The sequence below is a fragment of the Tachyglossus aculeatus genome, chromosome 23, assembly GCF_015852505.1.
Source record: "Tachyglossus aculeatus isolate mTacAcu1 chromosome 23, mTacAcu1.pri, whole genome shotgun sequence".
NCBI lineage: Eukaryota > Metazoa > Chordata > Mammalia > Monotremata > Tachyglossidae > Tachyglossus > Tachyglossus aculeatus.
In genome coordinates, this window is record NC_052088.1 from 16,354,851 (window position 1) to 16,376,414 (window position 21,564).

The 21,564-nt window shown below is 44.4% G+C and overlaps 2 protein-coding genes across 3 annotated transcripts in view; both read left to right on the top strand.

Annotated features, from left to right (window-relative positions):
- The first annotated feature begins 104 nt into the window (after nucleotides 1–104).
- Nucleotides 105–12,663, top strand: AK6 (adenylate kinase 6). Of its 2 annotated transcripts, none has more exons than XM_038765482.1 (5): nucleotides 105–148; nucleotides 5,736–5,828; nucleotides 8,865–8,923; nucleotides 9,027–9,172; nucleotides 10,523–12,663. In XM_038765482.1, exons 1-5 carry the CDS (start codon nucleotides 121–123, stop codon nucleotides 10,710–10,712), a joined length of 516 nt encoding a protein of 171 aa, XP_038621410.1. In that variant the 5' UTR covers nucleotides 105–120; the 3' UTR covers nucleotides 10,713–12,663. The 2 variants fall into 2 exon arrangements, with proteins under 2 accessions (XP_038621410.1, XP_038621411.1); XM_038765483.1 differs by lacking the exon at nucleotides 105–148 and adding an exon at nucleotides 5,179–5,209.
- CCDC125 (coiled-coil domain containing 125) overlaps nucleotides 11,233–21,564 on the top strand; it is a 34,182-nt gene continuing 23,850 nt past the window's right edge. The window contains exons 1-3 of the mRNA XM_038765561.1: nucleotides 11,233–11,299; nucleotides 15,593–15,639; nucleotides 20,388–20,751. Coding sequence (XP_038621489.1) covers nucleotides 11,233–11,299; nucleotides 15,593–15,639; nucleotides 20,388–20,751 — 478 coding nt within the window. The remainder of the gene's footprint in view (nucleotides 11,300–15,592; nucleotides 15,640–20,387; nucleotides 20,752–21,564) is intronic.

The window sequence follows — 21,564 nt, forward strand, 5'->3', positions numbered from 1 at the left end:
GCCAATGGGAGGGCGCCGCCCCACGGGGCAGGGCGCGTGCGCGGGAGGCCCGAGGAGGTGCGCGCGCAGCCGTGCGCGCCCCCGTGCCCGGCCCTGCGCGCCCCCGCCGCCGGCGGGAGGATGAAGCGGCCCAACATCCTGCTGACCGGTCCGGGCTGAGGGGGAGCGGGGGGGACGGAGGGAGGGAGGGAGGGAGGCCGGCCGAAGCGTTCAGTACATCACCACCCCCACCAACCCCCCCCCGACGGCCTGGGTTAGTCAGGATGATGACATTTGGGAAGCGCTTACTATGTGCCGACCACTGGTCTGAGCGCCCAGGGAAATCCGAGGCCCTCACGTGGGCCCACGTGGGGCCCCCACCCTTCATCCCCATGTTCATAATAGTCATAATAATAATAATAATAATAATGATGTTAGTAATGACGGCTTTTGTTACACGGCAGTATTTGTTTTTGTGATTTGTCTGGTGGTGTTTGTTAGAGAAGCAGCGTGGCCCCGTGGAAAGAGCTCCCGGCCTTCACCCCCATATTAATAAGAGTGATAATGATAATAATAATGGCGTTTGGTAAGCGCAGTTTTAATAATAATATTAATAATGGTACCATTTGTTAAGCGGCAGTATTTGCTTTTGTGATTTGTTTGGTGGTATTTGTTAGAGAAGCGGCGTGGCCCCGTGGAAAGAGCTCCCGGCCTTCACCCCCATATTAATAAGAGTTATAATGATAATAATAATGGCATTTGGTAAGCGCAGTTTTAATAGTAATATTAATAATGGTAGCATTTGTTAAGCGGCAGTATTTGTTTTGTGATTTGTTTGGTGGTGTTTGTTAGAGAAGCAGCGTGGCCCCGTGGAAAGAGCTCCCGGCCTTCACCCCCATATTAATAAGAGTTATAATGATAATAATAATGGCATTTGGTAAGCGCAGTTTTAATAATGATATTAATAATGGTAGCATTTGTTAAGCGGCAGTATTTGTTTCTGTGATTTGTTTGGTGGTGTTTGTTAGAGAAGCGGCGTGGCCCCGTGGAAAGCGCTCCCGGCCTTCACCCCCATATTAATAAGCGTTATAATGATAATAATAATGGCATTTGGTAAGCGCAGTTTTAATAATGATATTAATAATGGTAGCATTTGTTAAGCGGCAGTATTTGTTTTTGTGATTTGTTTGGTGGTGTTTGTTAGAGAAGCGGCGTGGCCCCGTCGAAAGCGCTCCCGGCCTTCACCCCCATATTAATAAGAGTTATAATGATAATAATAATGGCATTTGGTAAGCGCAGTTTTAATAATGATATTAATAATGGTAGCAGTTGTTAAGCGGCAGTATTTGTTTTTGTGATTTGTTTGGTGGTGGTTAGAGAAGCGGCGTGGCCCCGTGGAAAGAACTCCCGGCCTTCACCCCCATATTAATAAGAGTGATAATGATAATAATAATGGCATTTGGTAAGCGCAGTTTTAATAATGATATTAATAATGGTAGCATTTGGTAAGCGGCAGTATTTGTTTTTGTGATTAGTTTGGTGGTATTTGTTAGAGAAGCAGCGTGGCCCCGTGGAAAGCGCTCCCAGTCTTCATCCCCATATTAATAATAGTCATAATTATAATGTTAGTAATGGTGGCATTTGTTCAACGGCAGTGTTTGTTTTTGTGATTTGTTTGGTGGTATTTGTTAGAGAAGCAGCGTGGCCCCGTGGAAAGAGCTCCCGGCCTTCACCCCCATATTAATAAGAGTTATAATGATAATAATAATGGCATTTGGTAAGCGCAGTTTTAATAATAATATTAATAATGGTAGCATTTGTTAAGCGGCAGTATTTGTTTTGTGATTTGGTGGTGTTTGTTAGAGAAGCGGCGTGGCCCCGTGGAAAGCGCTCCCGGCCTTCATCCCCATATTAATAAGCGTTATAATGATAATAATAATGGCATTTGGTAAGCGCAGTTTTAATAATGATATTAATAATGGTAGCATTTGTTAAGCGGCAGTATTTGTTTTTGTGATTTGTTTGGTGGCGTTTGTTAGAGAAGCAGCGTGGCCCCGTCGAAAGAGCTCCCAGTCTTCTTCCCCATATTAATAATAGTCATAATTATAATGTTAGTAATGGTGGCATTTGTTAAGCGGCAGTGTTTGTTTTTGTTACTTGTTTGGTGGTGTTTGTTAGAGAAGCAGCGTGGCCCCGTGGAAAGAGCTCCCAGTCTTCTTCCCCATATTAATAATAATCATAATTATAATGTTAGTGATGGTGGCATTTGTTAAACGGCAGTATTTGTTTTTGTTATTAGTTTGGTGGTGTTTGTTAGAGAAGCAGCGTGGCCCCGTGGAAAGAGCTCCCGGCCTTCACCCCCATATTAATACTAGTAAAAGTAATATTATTAGTAATGGTGGTATTTGTTAAACGGCAGTATTTGTTTTTGTGATTTGTTTGCTGGTATTAGAGAAGCAGCGTGGCCCCGTGGAAAGAGCTCCCGGCCTTCATCCCCATATTAATAATAGTAATAATTATTATATTAGTAATGGTGGCATTTGTTAAGCGGCAGTATTTGTTTTTGTTATTTTTTTGGTGGTATTTGTTAGAGAAGCAGCGTGGCCCCGTGGAAAGAGCTCCCAACCTTCATCCCCATGTTAATAATGGTAATAATAATAATATTAGTAATGGTGGCATTTGTTAAGCTGCAGTATTTGTTTTTGTTATTTGTTTGGTGGTATTAGAGAAGCAGCGTGGCCCCGTGGAAAGAGCTCCCAGCCTACATCCCCATATTAATCATAGTCATAATTATAATATTAATGATGGTGGCATTTGTTAAACGGCGGTATTTGTATTTGTTATTCGTTTGGTGGTATTTGTTAGAGAAGCAGCGTGGCCCCGTGAAAAGAGTTCATTCATTCATTCGTTCAATCGTATTGAGCGCTTACTGTGTGCAGAGCACTGTACTAAGCGCTTCAGAGGTCATGGGTTCAAATCCCGGCTCTGCCAATTGTCAGCTGTGTGGCTTTGGGCAAGTCACTTCACTTCTCTGGGCCTCAGTTACCGCATCTGTAAAATGGGGATTAAGACTGTGAGCCCCCCCATGGGACAACCTGATCACCTTGGAACCTCCCCAGCGCTTAGTACAGTGCTTTGCACATAGTAAGCGCTTAATAAATGCCATTATTATTATTATTATTATTTGGGCAAGTCACTTCACTTCTCTGGGCCTCAGTTCTCTCCTCTGTAAAATGGGGATGAAGACTGTGAGCTCCACGTGGGACAGGGTGATCACCTTGTTCCCCCCACCCCCCCAGTGCTTAGAACAGTACCCGGCACATAGTAAGCGCTTAACAAATACCATCATCATTAGTATTATTATTAGTACAGTGCTGTGCACACAGGAAGCTCTCAATAAGTATGATTGAATGAATGAATAAGTGCTTAATAAATACCATCATTCTGATGATGTGTTTTGTGTTGCCGTCTGTCTCCCCCTTCTAGACTGTGGGTCCGTTGTTGGGTAGGGACCGTCTCTATCTGTTGCCGACTTGTACTTCCCAAGCGCTTAGTACAGTGCTGTGCACACAGGAAGCGCTCAATAAATACGATTGAATGAATGAATGAATGTGGGCCGGGATGGCCTCTATTCGTTGCTGGATTGTACTTTCCAAACGCCTAGTACAGCGCACCGCACACACTAATAATGATGGTATTTGTTAAGCACTTACTACTTAAGTCCACTTGTCCGCTGTGTGACCTTGGGCAAGTCACTACACTTCTCTGTGCCTCAGTTACCTCACCTGTAAAATGGGGATTGCGACTGTGAGCCCCACGTGGGTCAGCCTCATAATCCTGTATCTCTCCCAGCGCATAGAACGGCGCTTGGCACACAGTGAGCGCTTAACAAATACCATTATTATTGCTATTATTGTCAGCTGTGTGACTCTGAGGACATCACTTCACTGGGCCTCAGTGACCTCATCTAGAAAATGGGGGTTAAGACTGTGAGCCCCACCTGGGGCAGCCTAATAGCTTTGTATCTCCCTGACAAGTGGCGGAGTCAGGATTAGAACCCACGATCCCGGGCTCTTTCCCCTAAGCCACGCTGCTTCTCTTTAAGCACCCCAAAATATGACTGAACGTGTCAGGCGCTGTAGTAAGGACCGGGGTAACCAAGGTAATCAGGCGGGCACGGACCCTGCCCCACGCGGGTAATCCCCATTTTACCGATGAAGTAACTGAGGCAACAGAGAAGGTGAGTGACTTGCCTAAGGTCGCACAGCAGTCAAGTGTTTATTTACTTGTGTTGATGTCTCCACGCTTCCCACTAAGACTGTGAGCTCCTTGTGGGCAGGAATTGTCACTTTATTGCTGTATTGTTCTTCCCCAAGCGCTTAGTACAGTGCTGTGCACACAGTAAACACTCGATAAGTATTGTACATATTTACTGTTCTATTTATTTTATTTTGTTAACATGTTTTGTTTTCTCGTCTGTCTCCCCCTTCTAGACTGTGAGCTCGCTGTTGGGTAGGGACCGTCTCTAGATGTTGCCAACTTGGACTTCCCAAGCGCTTAGTGCTCTGCACACAGTAAGCGCTCAATAAATGCTACTGAATGAATGAATGAATGAAGGATAAATACATTGGAATTGAAGTGGCAGAGACGTGATAAGAACCTAGGTCTTTCTAACTGTGATCCCAGCCCCCTCCTTTCCCCCATTCTCTCTTTCCCCGTCCTTAATCCCAGCTCTGCCACTTGTATGCTGTGTGACCTTGGGCAGGCCACTTGACTTCTCTGTGCCTCAGTTACCTCACCTGTTGGGTGGGGATTGAGACTGTGAGCCCCCCGTGAGCCCCCTGATTACCTTGGATCTATCCCACTTAGAACAGCACTGGGCACCTATTAAGTGCTTAACAAAGACCATCATTATTATTATCCCAGGGCTTGGCACATAGTAAACGCTTAACAAATACCATCATTAATATTTTTAAGGCACAGGTTCGCTCTCGGTCCATACAGGGCCGAAGAGGGCCGGGGGGGATTCTCCCCTGAGCGTGTTAAAGTCAGGGTGAGCAAGTTGGAGACCTGCTGGGATAAGCCACGCCAATAGCCGGTCAAAGTCATTTCTGTCCTATCCTATCCTGCCTCTGGCCTTTATTGGTGTATTGAATTTTCCAAGCTCCCAGTACAGCGCTCTGCACATAATAAGCGCTCAAGAAATCCGATTGAATGAATGAATCCTTTAGTGAGTAGTAACATGGATGAAGTGTGATTTCATCCATATTATTATATTATTATGATTATTTCCTATCTGCTTCCACCACTGATTTACTCGCCATCTGATCTCTGGTCTTAAGCGCTTAGTACAGTGCTCTGCTTTTAGACTGTGAGCCCACTGTTGGGTAGGGACCGTCTCTATATGTTGCCAGCTTGTACTTCCCAAGCGCAGTGCTCTGCACACAGTAAGCGCTCAATAAATACGATTGATGATGATGCACGCAGTAAGCGCTCAATAAATACGATTGATTGATTGGTCTTCGTGGAGGTATCCCATGGGAATTGTAATAACAGTGCGGAGTGCCTACTAATTCCGCTGACTGGGAAGGACAGAGGCAGTCCCAGAACTGGAAGCAATTTCAAATCCTCGCCTTTCTGAAGGAAAGACTGCAGCTGAACCTTGCCGGGGAGTTGGCCGGCTGTTGTAGCCTTCATTCCCTTAAGGAGTTGATGCCGCCGCCTCCCGTCATCCTATTTTGTGATTGCTTTTTAAGGCACCCCAGGAGTAGGAAAGACCACACTGGGCAAAGAACTCGCTACAAGAGCGGAACTGAACTACGTCAATGTCGGTGATCTGGCAAGAGAAAGTAAGTGTTGCACTGGGGAAATGAAATAGTCCAAGCATTTAAACATTTCAAACGTTTATCAACTGGACTGTGGGCCCGCTGTTGGGTAGGGGACCGTCCCTATATGTTGCCAACTTGTACTTCCCAAGCGCTCAGTACAGTGCTCTGCACACAGTAAGCGCTCAGTAAATACGATTGGAGGAATGAAATGAATGAATGAATGAATGAATGAAAAAGCAGGATGCGTGTTTTGATTCCCATGACAATTCTGTGGTATATCTGTCCTCTTTTTAAAAAATGATGTCGAGCACTTAACAGATTTCAAGTGCCGTGAGATAGCATTGTAGCCTGATGGAAAGGACTTGAGCTTGGGTTTGAATCCCCGCTCTGCGAGGTGTCTGCCCCATGACCTTGGGCGAGTCATTTAATTTCTTTGTGTCTTCTACCTCATTTGCGACGTGGGTCTTAAATCCTTTCCCTCCTACTTAGACTGCGAGCCCCATAAGGGACTATGTCCAACCTGCTTAACTTCTATCTACCCTAGTGCTTAAAATAGTGCTTGGTACATAATAAGTGCTTAACAAGTACCATTATTATTACTGTATATGAAGATAACTGGATTAGACACCATCTCTGTTCTACAAAGGGCTCACAGTCTGAGATACAGAGGTGAAGCATTTTATGCGCTATGAATACATAATAATAATAATGATGGTATTTGTTAAGCGCTTACTATGTGCAAAGCACTGTCTATTTCCCATGTAATGCATGTAATAAAATGAGGTAATCTGACTTGCTAGCGTTAATTTAGCTAGGAAATTGGGATATCATGTATAATTCTGATCCAATCTTAGATACGGCTCAAGTCTTTTGCCGACTTCTCTGAACCTCAACTTTTGGTTGAGGCATTGAGGTTCCTGAATGAAAATCAGTCTTTATTAAAGCTTTCAGAACTATCTAAAATAGTCATGTTTGACTTGGTAAATGCCCTGTGAGTTTTTAAAGGATGGTGTCATCATCATCAGTCGTATTTATTGAGCGCTTACTATGTGCAGAGCACTGTACTAAGCGCTTGGGAAGTACAAATTGGCAACATATAGAGACAGTCCCTACCCAATAGTGGGCTCACAGTCTAAAAGGGGGAGACAGAACAAAACCAAACATACTAACAAAATAAAATAAATAGAATAGATATGTACAAGTAAAATAAATAAAGAAATAGAGTAATAAATATCATAAATATCAAATTCAAAATGATGATGAGATCTCACTTGTCCCCGCTTGTGCCCTTCTCCGTTTCTTCCCCCACCAGTAAAGTTAGGAGAATAACCCCTGGAGACCAACTCTATTGTTCCGTGTTCTCCCACACGTTTAGTACAATGCGCTGTGCACATTAAGCGCTCAATAAATACCACTGATAGATTGGAGACAAACCCAAAGGAGAGGAGCGGGAGCAGCAACTAGAACTGGTGAAAGAGAAGCCGCTTCTGCTGCCGTCCTCTCCTCGTTTTTGTGTTCCCTGATTTGTGTGTTGGGAAGCCATCCTTTGCTCCCTGAGTTTTTACCCCATCAGCTTGCCTGGGCAGAATTTCATTGACGTATTTATTGAGCGCGTACTATGTGCAGAGCACTGGACTCAGCCGAGCCAGAGTTAGGAGCCACTGGAGCTGCCTCTGTTGCTGTCCTAGGATGCTTTCAAGAATGCCTGAGGATGCTTGTGTCTCTGGCCGAAAGCCTCGGTATTAGAAGGTGCTCTTGGAGCTTTTATTTTATTTGTTAAGTTCCTAACTTGAAGGGGAATGGGGGAGGAGGGAGTGGAGAGAAGGGAGCAAAGAGGAATCTGCTCATTGAATCAATCAGTCAATAACTCAGTGGTATTTACGGAGCACTTAATGCGTGCAGAGCACTATTACTTTGTTAATGAGGTGCATTTAGCTTTAATTCTATTTGTTCTGACGACTTGCCGCCTGCCAACATGTTTTGTTTTGATGTCTGCCTCCCCCTTCTAGACCGTGAGCCCATTGTTGGGTAGGGACATATAGTCTCTATATGTTGCCATCTTGTACTTCCCAAGCGCTTAGTACAGTGCTCTGCCACAGTAAGCGCTCAATCAATCAATCGTATTGAGCGCTTACTGTGTGCAGAGCACTGTACTATGCGCTTGGGAAGTACAAGTTGGCACCATACAGAGACAGTCCCTACCCAACAGTGGGCTCACAGTCTAAAAGGGGGAGACAGAGAACAAAACCAAACGTACTAACAAAATAAAATGAACAGACATGTACAAGTAAAATAAATAGAGTAATAAATATTTACTAACATATACATATATACAAATACGATTGAATGAATGGAGTACAACAGAATACACAGTGAGCTTACAGTCTAGAGAGACAGAATAATTCAGATTGAAATTTTATGTGTAAAGCCTTTTTTTAGAACCGTAGTCCTTCCTTCTGCAAATTCCGTCGAGTCGTTTTCCCACCCAATAGAGACTCCATGGACACCCCCTCTTCAAACGTCCCATCTTCTGTCATAAAGTGGTTCTGGGATGTGTATCCATGGAATTTTCTCGATAAAGATACGGAAGTGGTTTATCGTTGCCACCTGCACAGTAAAGTCTTGAGTCTGTGCCGCTGCCTTTGATCATTCGCCTTTGACTCTTTCCCAAGCCCCTGCTGCCCGGCACAGGTGAATCAACTCTGTCCGACACTTCAGCTTAGACCTTTCCATTCTGGCTAGCCCCGTGTGGCATCGCTCTAAGCCTCACCAGTGTAAGCAAACTCTCCTGCCACGATAAGGCATCGATTCGTAGGCGAGTCCTTCATTTTAGTGATTATTTATTTCCACCAGAGAATACCAAAACAATAGCTTTTAAAAAAAAAATTCCATTATCCTACACCTAGAAATCGTATCGTAGCCACTGATATACCCACTGGGCATTCAGATATTAATCGACGATCATAACTTTGAAAAACCACCACGTAACTTTGAGGTATCTCATTGCAGCTGACATTTTAAAAGCAAGCTCATTCACAAGCTTATTTTTTTTTTTAGAGCAGTTATATGATGGATTTGATGAAGAATATCAGTGTCCCATTTTGGATGAAGACAGAGTAAGTTTACTGTTAAAAAGACCTTGCGTGTTTTTATTAAAATGGAAATTTTATCTTAGTTTTCATAGAGAGCATCTCTTTATGTGCACCTTTATTTCTATAGGTAGTTGATGAACTAGAAGATCAAATGAGAAATGGTGGGGTTATTGTGGATTATCACGGTTGCGACTTCTTTCCCGAACGATGGTTTCACATAGTGTTTGTGCTCCGGACAGAAAACTCCCATCTGTATAAGAGACTGGAAAGCAGGTAAAGACGCAGACTTGCCTCTTAGAAGGCGACAAATTTTCGTACATATTCTTGAACTACTGATCAAGTTTCTTTGTCTGTTGAGTGTCCACAAAGTGTAGCATCCCACCAGAGGTAGAGCAGTCTACTTAAGAGCCTTGTTGTGGGTCCCAGCATCTCCAGTGAGATTCCCCATTGGGGAGAAAGGATAGTGCATATTTTTTTAAGTGTGCTGCCCACTCTTCAGGGTAGTGGTGTTTTGAAAACCAAACACACACACACACACACAAAAAATGAAAAAACTACTTGGGGCATGCTCAGCAAATCTCAGTGCCCCACTGCCTAAGCAACTGAATCACAACTGCCTTACACATCCTAAAGAAAGGATATCAACCCTATATGCTTGCTATGGGCAGGGAGTGTGCTAATTCTGCTGCGTAATACTTTCTCAAGCACTTAATACAGTGCCCCGTACATAGTAAGCACTCAATAAATACCATTGATTTGATACAGCTAGACTGGCACATCAAAGGTAATGGTGCTACTGAGTGATGGGGGTTTTGCGTGCATATTTAAGAATAGACATGCTTCCAACGCAGAGTGAGTTGGCAGTGAAATGCGGCAGGAAGATGACAAGCCATTGACCCATAAGTGCTCAGTAATAATAATAATAATAGCATTTGTTAAGCGCTTACTGTGTGCCAGACACTGTGCTAAGTGCTGGGGTAGATCAGGTTGTCCCATGTGGGGCTCACTGTCTTAATCCCCATTTCACAGATGAGGGAACTGAGGCACAGAGAAGTTAAGTGACTTGCCCGTGGTCACCCAGCAGACAAGTGGCGGAGCCAGGATTAGAGCCCGCATCCTCTGACTCTCACGCCCGGGCTCTTTTCCACTAAGCCACGCTGCTTCATTAAATACGATCGACTGATTGATATGGTAGGTGCTGGCCTGGGGGAGCCTCTGCATCATCAATCGTATTTATTGAGCGCTTACTGTGCGCAGAGCACTGTACTAAGCGCTTGGTACTCTGCATGACACCAGTACTTAGCTTACGGGGTAGAGTCACAGAGTGGTGCGTAAAAGCCATTGGTGGAAAATTGACATGCTACATGAGTTCATTATCTAGAAAACCAGAGGGGAATCTTAGACTAGAACTCAGAACTTGGATTATCCATTTATGCAAGTTTCCAGCGTCTGATTTTAAGACAGCTCTATTCTTCTGGCTGTAAAGTGAATTTACAGAAAACATAATGATGCCTTCTGACCCCCGTTCAGGAACTTCACTCAGTTTCTGGGTTGACTGGACTTGTAAATGAAGGAATTATTTCCGTTTCTTTGTATGCACCTAATCCCCTCTTTGCCTTTTAGGGGATATAGCGAGAAGAAACTACAAGACAACATTCAGTGTGAAATTTTCCAAATACTTTATGAAGAAGCCATGGCATCGTACAAGAAAGAAATAGTGCATCAGCTGCCTAGCAATACTCCAGAAGAACTAGAAAATAATTTAGATCAGATTATAAAGTGGGTTCAGCAGTGGATAAAAGACAACAACTGAACCTCGTTTAGCTGAATTTCTTCTAGGTTTTTCCACACGGACACGGATATCTTGCCCTCGCCTCCCTCCATATTCCAGAGAAATGATCTTGTTGCTGATAGACCATTACCATTTGAAATGTTGGTTCAGAAATAAGAGGATGATAAACGAGATTCGCGGTTCTCTTTTTTCTCCATGAGAAATCAAGAAAATTCCCATTATGAGTAATGAGATGTTGGAAGTTTGAGTAAAGAGTCATCATTCTCATCATCCAGCACTGCCAACTACTAAAAAGTGAATTAAAATGACTCAGTGGTTAAGATAATTCAGAAGAAAATGAAGCCTATTAAAATGAAAGACTTTTGAGGCGAATATTAAAGGATAATGCTATTGGTGGCCAAAACTTCCATACCTTAGAACTTTGCTTGCAAATTCATTTGAACAAAACTTGAGATTACAACAGAGTATAATCTTAATGTTATGAAAGGACAACATTATTTGTTTTCAAGACTGGTATTGGGGGAAGCCATTTGTGTAAGAAATGATTGCTAAACCCAGCTCTGATGTTGACATCTTTTATAATCGTAGGCACCGGGTTTCCCATAACGGTATCCAAGGTGGCCTCCTGCACCCGGAGCTCAATGAATGTTACGTGACTAAAACTTTCAGTCCTATCTAGTTCACGATAAATCCCTGGTGATCATGTTTATGGTAGTGGCTGCATTAGAGTAAGCCATATGGCACTCCCTAGAAGAGGCCTACGGCGGCCAGAGAGGATGGTTAGGTTTGGTGGTTGTCTCGAGTGCAATTATAGTTTCTTTTTTAAGGTACATCTTTAAATGTGTATCTCCTGCTATGAATTACGGATCCCCTGTCCATTGTATGTTGTCAGTTCCCTTGGAAAAAAGGGCTTTTAAAACCACTGTTCACCTTGCGGTCTTTTCCCCCTCAGCCAACTTAGTAATTACACTCAGTTTTTCCATAATCCATTTTTGCGTATTTGGTAGAATTATGTTGGGTTTTCCAGGGACGTTCTTCTGACAAGGCACGTCTGCCTGGATAGAATGCAATTATAATATAGGAAGAAGCGGTTGTACAGATGTGAGTGGTGCCTGTCAAGGCGCGGGTAGACAAATTTTAAGTTTTTCTTTAAGCAGGGTCAGTCAAGACCCTGACCCCTGTGTTAATGGAGAGCTGAGTGTCATTTCGGATCAAACAGGCTGATTTCAGTTAAAAGGAGTTTCAAAATGAAATGGGTTCCTATATGTCCGGTGCATAGTACGTATTTCCTTTATAGTGGATTCTTAAAATTTCATATGGAGTTTGTTATAGTCACCCAGAAGATGGGCTGTTGAAACAATGAATGAACAAAATTCTTGGCCCTACCTCTTCAAAGGTACACAGCTGATTAATCAGAAGGCAATTGATTGAGGAAGAAAGTTCTGTCTTAAGAAGGTGTTCTGGGCTCATTTTCTACCTGAAGTATAGCAGTGAGAAGAGTGACAATTGTACATGTTCTTATACTGGGGTGAGGCTTTTTCCTTCCCTTTGCCTTAATTTTCAGAACTGGATGGGGGGATTCCAAGTGTATCCGTAATTTGCTCTACCATCTACCTTACTCTATAGATGTGGCCTTAAGAAGTTATTATCCTTATCAAATGTGTAATAATCATACTGTGGTTGAGCATAGCTTTCCAGATGGAAGATGAGGGTTAAAAATGGGAAAATGTACATGGGAATAAACACTCTACAGAAATTTTGTAGCAAATATTTTGTTGATGTTTTGCCGAACAGAGTTATGAAACAGGGTTTGTTTCAAACACGGTCCATTGACATGTCATTGTACCTGTGAAAGCTGCCTAAGAATCACTCGCTTTCAAGACAAGATGTCACAGTCCCAGTTGGTTTTTTTTGTAGAGCTGCAGGGCTAGCAGGGTGCTCTGTATTCCAAATAAAGAATGAGCGAAATCTGTGTCCTGCATTTGTGATTTTTTTCTTAAGGGAAAGTGGATAATAAAATGCTTCGGGTTGTGTTTTTGAAAAGAACTAGGTGAAATTTTTATTTTTTAAATGGTTTTTAGTATTTAATGCTTTTGTTTAAAAAAGTTCAGTTTGGGAAATGCCTCACCTATGCAAATCTATTGTGAATGTATTAGATGCATTTTGTGTGAGTGCATTTTAGAGAAGCAATGTGGCCTTGTGGAAAGGGCATGGGCCTGGGAGTTGGATGACCTGAGTTCTAATCCTGCTGCCTCTTGCCTGCTATGTGACCTTGGGCAAATCATCCTCTGGGCCTCAGTTTTCTCAGCTTTTAAATGAGGGTTAGATACCTGTTCTCCCTCCTATTTACGTGGATCCATTCATTCCAGCGTGGCTCAGTGGAAAGAGCACGGGCTTTGGAGTCAGAGGTCATGGGTTCGAATCCCAGCTCCACCACATGTTTGCTGTGTGACCTTGGGCAAGTCACTTAACTTCTCGGAGCCTCAGTTACCTCATCTGTAAAATGGGGACGATGACCATGAGCCCCACGTGGGACAACCTGATCACCTTGTATCCCCACGGCGCTTAGAACAGTGCTTTTCTCCCCCTTTTAGACTGTGAGCCCACTGTTGGGTAGGGGCTGTCTCTGTATGTTGCCAACTTGTACTTCCCAAGTGCTTAGTACAGTGCTCTGCACACAGTAAGCGCTCAATAGATATGATTGATTAATTGATTGAAGTAGCAGTGTGAAGTATAGACTGTAGTGGGGAGATCAGAGAGGAGGCTGATGCAGTAAACCAATCGGGATAGGATGAGATTATTAGTATCTACCCTTACCTATCTAGTTATCTAGATTATCGAGAAGCAGCGTGGCTCAGTGGAAAGAGCATGGGCTTTGGAGTCAGAGGTCATGGGTTCAAATCCCAGCTCTGCCAATTGTCAGCTGTGTGACTTTGGGCAAGCAACTTCTCTGTGCCTCAATTACCTCATCTGTAAAATGGGGATTAAGACTGTGAGCCCCCCGTGGGACAACCTGATCACCTTGTAACCACCCCAGTGCTTAGAACAGTGCTTCGCACATATTAAGCACTTAATAAATGCCATCATCATTATTCTTATTATTCTCTGTGCCTCAGGTACCTCATCTGTAAAATGGGGATTAAGACTGTGAGCCCCCTGTGGGACAACCTGATCACCTTGTAACCACCCCAGTGCTTAGAACAGTGCTTTGCACATATTAAGTGCTTAATAAATGCCATCATTATTATTATTATTCTCTGTGCCTCAGTTACCTCATCTGTAAAATGGGGATTAAGACTGCGAGCCCCCCGTGGGACAACTTGATCACCTTGTAACCACCCCAGTGCTTAGAACAGTGCTTTGCACATATTAAGCACTTAATAAATGCCATCATTATTTTTATTATTACCCCAGCACTTCGTTCAGTGAGTGACACCAGTAAGTGTATAACAAATACCACTTAAAAAAACCCCAAAACTGATTAGCTTGTATCTACCCCAATTCTCCATTTAGAGAAGCGGTATGGCTTAGTGGAAAGAGCCCAGGCTTGGGAGTCAGATCGTGGATTCTAATTCTGGCTTGGCTCTTGTCAGCTGTGTGACTTTGGGCAAGTCACTTCACTTCTCTGGACCTCAGTTACCTCATCTGTAAAATGGGGATTAAGACTCTGAGCCCCACTTGGGACAACCTGATAGACTTGTATCTCCCCCAGTGCTTAGAACAGTGATTTCATACATTCATTCAATCAATCAATAAATCATATTTATTGAGCGCTTACTGTGTGCAGGGCACTGTACTAAGCGCTTGGGAAGTCCAAGTTGGCAACATCTAGAGACGGTCCCTACCCAACAGCGGGCTCACAGTCAGAAGGGGGAGACAGACAACAAAACAAAACATTAAGAAAATAAAAAATCGTATTTTTTGAGCGCTTACTGTGGCCCCCTCCTTCCTCTCCCCTGCCATCCCCCTGCCTTACCTCCTTTCCCTCCCCGCAGCAATCAATCAATCGTATTTACTGAGCGCTTACTGTGTGCAGAGCACTGTACTAAGCGCTTGGGAAGTCCAAGTTGTCAACATAGAGAGACAGTCCCTACCCAACAGTGGGCTCACAGCCTGGAAGGGGGAGACGGAGAACAAAACAAAACATATTAACAAAATAAAATAGAATAGACATGTACAAGTAAAATAAATAGAGTAATAAATATGTACAAACATACATATATACAGGTGCTGTGGAGAAGGGAAGGAGGTAAGATGGGGGGATGGAGAGGGGGACGAGGGGGAGAAAAAGGAGGGGGTGTACAGCACCTGTACATCAATCGTCATCAATCGTATTTATTGAGCGCTTACTGTGTGCAGAGCACTGTACTAAGCGCTTGGGAAGTACAAGTTGGCAGCATATAGAGACGGTCCCTACCCAACAGCGGGCTCACGGTCTAAAAGGTACAGGTACATATGTTTGTACAGATTTATTACTCTATTTTACTTGTACATATTTACTATTCTATTTATTTTATTAATACGTTTGGTTTCATTGCCCGTCTCCCCCTTCTAGCCTGTGAGCCCGTTGTTGGGTAGGGACCGTCTCTAGATGTTGCCGACTTCCCAAGCGCTTAGTCCAGTGCTCTGCACACCGTGAGCGCTCAATAAATACGGTTGAATGAATGAAGAGTAAGGGCTGGGGAAGTTCAAATCGGCCCAATAAATACGGTTGAATGAATGAATGAATGAATGAATAAGTGCTTAAGAAACGCCATGGGAGCGGCTCACGTGGTGGGAAAAGGGCGGGGAAGGGGAGGGGCGGCCCTGGCCTGGCCTGCCCTGCTTGGGGGAGTCTCCCCCGCCGCTGAGGAGGCTCGGGAATAGGCCGGAATACCTCAGGGGACCGTCTCCCTCCGAAGCCCACCTTTCTCCGCCGGATGGAGCGGGGCAGGCCTGCTCAGGTCAGGTAAGGCCTAGGCAGGTCAGGCCTGGTCAACCCAGGTCAGGCCTGCTCGGGTCCAGTCAGGCCTGGTCGTCAGGTAAGGTCAGGTCAGGGCAGGGCAGGCCTGGTCAGCTCAGGCCTAGTCAGGTCAGGGCAGGCCTGGGCTGGTCAGGTCAGGTCAGGTCAGGTCTGGCCTGGTCAGATGAGGTCAGGCCTGGTCAGGTCAGGTAAGGCCTAGTCTGGTCAGGTAAGGCCTAGTCTGGTCAGGTCAGGCCTGGTCAGGTCAGGTCTGGTCAGGTCAAGTAAGGCCTAGTCTGGTCAGGTCAGGCCTGGTCAGGTCAGGCCTGGTCAGATCAGGTCAGGCCTAGTCTGGTCAGGTAAGGCCTAGTCTGGTCAGGTCAGGCCTGGTCAGGTTAGGTCAGGCCTGGTCAGGTCAAGTAAGGCCTAGTCTGGTCAGGTCAGGTCAGGCCTGGTCAGGTCAGGCCTGGTCAGGTCAGGTAAGGCCTAGTCTGGTCAGGTCAGGCCTGGTCAGGTCAGGTAAGACCTGGTCAGGTCAGGCCTGGTCAGGTCAGGTAAGGCCTAGTCTGGTCAGGTCAGGCCTGGTCAGGTAAGGCCTAGTCAGGTCAGGTCAGACCTGGTCTGGTCAGGTCAGGTAAGGCCTAGTCTGATCAGGTCAGGTAAGGCCTAGTCTGGTCAGGTTAGGTCTGGTCAGGTAAGGCCTAGTCTGGTCAGGTCAGGCCTGGTCAGGTCAGGCCTGGTCAGGTCAGGTCAGACCTGGTCAAATCAGGTCAGGTAAGGTCTAGTCTGGTCAGGTCAGGCCTAGTCTGGTCAGGTCAGGCTTGGTCAGGTCAGGTAAGGCCTAGTCTGGTCAGGTCAGCCTTGGTCAGGTCAGGTAAAAGGCCTAGTCTGGTCAGGTCAGGCTTGGTCAGGTCAGGTAAGGCCTAGTCTGGTCAGGTCAGGCCTGGTCAGGTCAGGCCTAGTGAGGTCAGGTCAGGCCTGGTCAGATGTCAGGCCTAGTTAGATCAGGGCAGGCCTGGTCAGGTCAGACCTAGTCAGGTCAGGCCTCCTCGTTCACGGTGGAGGTCCCAGGGTCAGCGACCGACTGCCCCAGGGGTCGAGGCCTGCTCCTGCTCCTGGCCGCACCCGTGCCGCTGCTGGGTTGGCATCTCAGTTGAGGGCCAGTCATTTCTTTTTCAGATTTATCGAAAGTCGCTCAAGCTTCCAACCTTGCCCTACAGCTCCGACAAGAAGGGAGGTTTGAAGCCCGAGCGGTTTTCTGTTTCCCTTTGCAGTACTGTCCTTTCCAAGTGCTCTGTCCAGAGCTCAGCACACAGTCAGCGCTCAATAAATATGATAGAATGAATGAGTGACTGTTTCAAATTTCCCTTCGTGTTCAAGAAGCTCAGGAGGTGTGGCAGGTCGCCCACGGCGAGTGCAATTTGCACTGTGGTTTTCTTCGACTGAAACTGGCTGGCCAATTAAGGCAGTGTGTGGAGCGATAATAATTCTGGTATTTGTTTAAGTGCTTACTATGTGCCAGGCACTGTCTGCTTATGGCCCAGGTGGCCCCAAACTTTGGAGGCGCCTGCATTAAACTTGTAATAATAATAACTATGGTACTTGTTAGGCACTTACTGTGTGCCAGGCACTGTCTGCTTATGGCCCGGGTGGCCCCAACCTTTGGAGGCCCCTGCATTAAACTTGTAATAATAATTATTATGGTGCTTGCTAGGCGCTTACTATGTGCCAAGCACTGTTCTAAGCGCTGAGGTAGATACAGGGTAGTGAGGTTGGACACAGTCCCTGTCCCACGTGGGGCTTACAGTCCTAATCCCCACTTTACAGATGAAGTAACTGAGGCCCGGAGAAGTGAATCGACTTGCCCAAGGTCACACAGCAGACTTTTGGCGGAGCCAGGATTAGAACCCATGACCTTACTCCCAGGCCTGTGCTCTATCCACTAAGTGAACGTTTCGTTGACTAATCCACAATCCTTCCTCATCTCCTTTAGTTTTGTTTTAATAATAATCATAATAATGGCATTTATTAGGCGCTTACTATGTGCAGAGCACCGGTCTAAGCGCTGGGGAGGTTACAAGGTGATCAGGTTGTCCCACGGGGGTTTCACAGTCTTCATCCCCATTTTACAGATGAGGTAACTGAGGCACAGAGAAGTTAAGCGACTTGCCCAAAGCCACACAGCTGGCACTTGGCAGAGCCGGGATTTGAACCCATGACCTCTGACTCCAAAGCCCGGGCTCTTTCCACTGAGCCACGCTGCTTCTCTAGAACGAGTTTTAAACACTTGTTCTTTGTGAAGGGTAACTCTTTGGAGGGAAATGCCCTAAAACGTTTTTCAGGCTTCAGTACTTCAGTTTTAGGATGTAGATTTATGCCACTACTGCCCAGGGAACTGTAGACATAGTGGATGCAGAAAGCAACAGCTACTGTGGTAGCACATGCCTAATTCTTCTTATTTTTAGTATGGTATTTAAGTGCCTGCTTTGTGTCAAGCGCTGTTCTAAACCCTGGGATAAGTTCATGTTTATCAGGTTGGGCACTGTCTTCCCTGAGTCCTCATATGGCGTCCCTATATGCTGCCAACTTGTACTCCCCAAGCGCTTAGTACAGTGCTCTGCACACAGTAAGTGCTCAATAAATACAGTTGAATGAATGAATGAATGAATATGGCCAAGCAGGAGGTGGAATAGGTATTTAAAATCTCTCTTTTAGAAATGAGGACGCTGAGGCACAGAGAAGTTAAGTGATTTGCCCAAGGTCACACAGCAAGAAAGTGGCGGCGCTGGAATTAGAACCCAGATCTTCTGAGTGCCCGATGTGAGCTTTTTCTCCTGGGCCATGCTGCTTCTCTGCCTAATCCTACTATAATTTGATTTGCTCGTGACCTTAACTCGCTATAACTATTAGTTATAATTTGATGATTGAAATTTTGCTTTCACTGTTATTCCTACAAGAGAAGCAGTTAGGAGAATTTTGTCAAAAGGTCTCAATTAAGATTTTTAATCATATCAGTAGCACTTTCTCCTTAGAATATACTTATAATAAAACATAAGGGCTATAATTCAGTTTTGATAGCACCAACTCTGTGCAGAGCACTTAAAAATACACGTGAGAATTATATAGTCCTCACACACCTGTTACTATCTTCAACAACTGGTGGTTCTAATCCTCATTTTAAGTCTTAAAAACAGTTTTTTAGGAATTAAGGCCTTGATAAAAATCATGCCCTTTTGGCATTTGGGAAATGAGAGCCTAGCTTTAACGTTAAAAGAGGAGATATTTCTTAGGGGAGGGGTCAAGGATGGGGAAGTCCTATTTGTTTAGCTAAATTTGGGCAATAGGAGGTGTAGGAAGGAAGTCATGGCAAAATGCAAGATTATCTTTGGTTAAAAAAAATCATCTAAATAACTGCAATGGAGCATTGTGAAATTACTAATGCAGTGTGGCTCAGCAAAATTCAAGATTATCTTTGGTTAAAAAAAATCATCTAAATAACTGCAGTGGAGCATTGTGAAATTACTAATGCAGCGTGGCCCAGTGGAAAGAGCCCAGGCTTGGGAGTCAGAGGTCATGGGTTCTAATCCCGGCTCTGCCACGTCTCAGCTGTGTGACTTTGGGCAAGTCACTTCTCTGGGCCTCAGTTCCCTCATCTGTAAAATGGGGATTAAGATTGTGAGCCCCATGTGGGACAACCTTGATTACCTTGTATCCCCCCCAGTGCTTAGAACAGTGCTTGGCACATAGTAAGTGCTTAAAAAATACCAACATTATTGTTAGTATTATTATTTAGGGCATTTTCAGGTGCTAAGCCATCTTAAACAGCGATACTACATCTTTTAAATAAATGAATTGACTAATAGACTACTTTCTTGTTTGCTGATGGGTATCAAGAATTGGCAGTGTAGTATCTGGGATCCTCCTGTTGGATAATTAATAAATATAACAATAATGTCTATGTGCTAGAAGTGACCATAAATTAGGAATTAACACTGGGGTGTATTCATTTTGAAATATCCATTCAATCATATTTATTGAGTGCTTACTGTGTACAGAGCACCATTCTAAGCGCTTGGGAGAGTACACTATGACAATAAACAGACACATTCCCTGCCCAGAAATATGAAAAGATGTAACTCATTTTTGTACTTGAAAATGTCAGACTGTGATGGTGAATCTGCCTTGTAACTATTATAAATCTCTTTTATTAGTATTCTTGCAAATCAGTTTTTGAGAAGTATGTATGTGCTGGGACAGGATTTGTTTAATAAGACTTTACAATTCAGGAAGAAGGAGAAGAAAGAAAACATTGACATATTCCTCACTTATTTGTTCTGAACTTGACAGCTCACTGGTTACTAAGTTATATCATCAGGATACTGTAAAACTGAAACTACTTCCTTCATTCTTGGAAAGTGTAGATAGGTGTGTTTGGTTTTATTTTTTTTTTGGTGCCCTGTTGGCAAAGATCAGCTCTGCTGAATGCTGAACTCCGTGAAAGCTTTCTATTCTCTCCTCTAATTTACAACAAGCTCGTGGGTTTCCAAGTTGGATTTCTTGTCACTAACGTCAGCTGGATGAACAGTAAGTAATCTTAAGGGCCTTTGGTTGCATTTAAAACATTTTTTGTTTGTCGGAGCTGTGCTGTCATGAAATGGGGGTCAGAAATTCTGGAATTTTCGGTGGATAAAATTTAAACTTGCTTTCTCTCATAAATCGGTGGTCTAATGGAGGCTTATTTCTCCTGCCTGAAGCTAACAGGTGCCTCCGCAAGATTAATATTCACGTTGCCAACCAGTACAGTAGCTACAGCATCCAGTGAGCTAGAGGAGCCAAACTCAGGAATGGAAGAAGATGACATGGTAAATGGAGACTTAGGAGATGGCCTTGGAAGGAGGCCCGGCGGCCTCTATGAAATGGGTTCTTTGAGTGTTCGTGCATTTAAATCAAGAAAAGGATCAAATGGCAGAGACTCGCGGCCTCCCCAGATTTCAAGGCTGGTGGAAGAAAATGGTGATGCCGTTTCTCGCTCTTCAGCGTGCAGTAACCTGTATGAAACGTTATCCCAAAGGCAAGGACAAAGCACAGTTGCTGATTACAGCTGGAAAAATGGCTCTGGTAAGACGAATATACTAATAGTCTCAAATTTTTCTCACTGCACAAACTGTGCAATACTTTTTGAACTTATGGTCAGATTATTAATGCACTGAAAACCGTATTATCTGATGCTTTACCGACCAGAAGCTATAGAATTTGGAATTTCTGATATTCCCCAAATCAAGCAATTTTCTTAGAGGAATACGAGGCCTAGTGGAGAGAGCTTGGTCCTGGGAGTCAAAGGGCCTGGATTCTAATCCCGATTCTGCCACTTTCCTGATACGTGACTTTGGGCGAATCACTTAACTTATCTGTGCCTCAGTTCCCTCATCTGCAGAATGGAGATTCAGTACCTTTCATTCATTCATTCATTCAATCGTATTTATTGAGCGCTTACTGTGTGCAGAGCACTGGACTAAGCGCTTGGGAAGTACAAGTTGGCAACATATAGCGACGTTCCCTACCCAACAGCGGGCTCACAGTCTAGAAGGGGGAGACAGACAACAAAACAAAACATGTGGGCAGGTGTCAAGTCGTCAGAGCAAATAGAATTAAAGCTAAATGCACATCATGAACAAAATAAATATAATAATAAATCTGTACAGACTTATAGCGGATTCAGCCATGTGGTGCAGCGCCCGAGATCCCGCCGTTCTCCCTCTTCAACTGTGAGCTCCATGGGGGACCTGATGATCTCATATCTATCCCAGGGCTTAGTACGGTGCTTGGCACATAGTAGGCGCTTAACAGATACCACACATTATTATTAGTTGTTGCTCCCATGGAGGGAAGCCTCCGTCCTCTAAACTGTAAGCTTGTTGTGGGCAGGGAGTG

Bases quoted from the DNA above. Each gene is read 5' to 3' on its own strand.
- AK6 (XM_038765482.1), top strand. From the start codon at position 121: ATGAAGCGGCCCAACATCCTGCTGACCG. The intron at 5,829-8,864 runs GTAAGTGTTGCA...TTTTTTTTTTAG, and splicing joins CGGTGATCTGGCAAGAGAAA to AGCAGTTATATGATGGATTT. The intron at 8,924-9,026 runs GTAAGTTTACTG...TTATTTCTATAG, and splicing joins CCATTTTGGATGAAGACAGA to GTAGTTGATGAACTAGAAGA.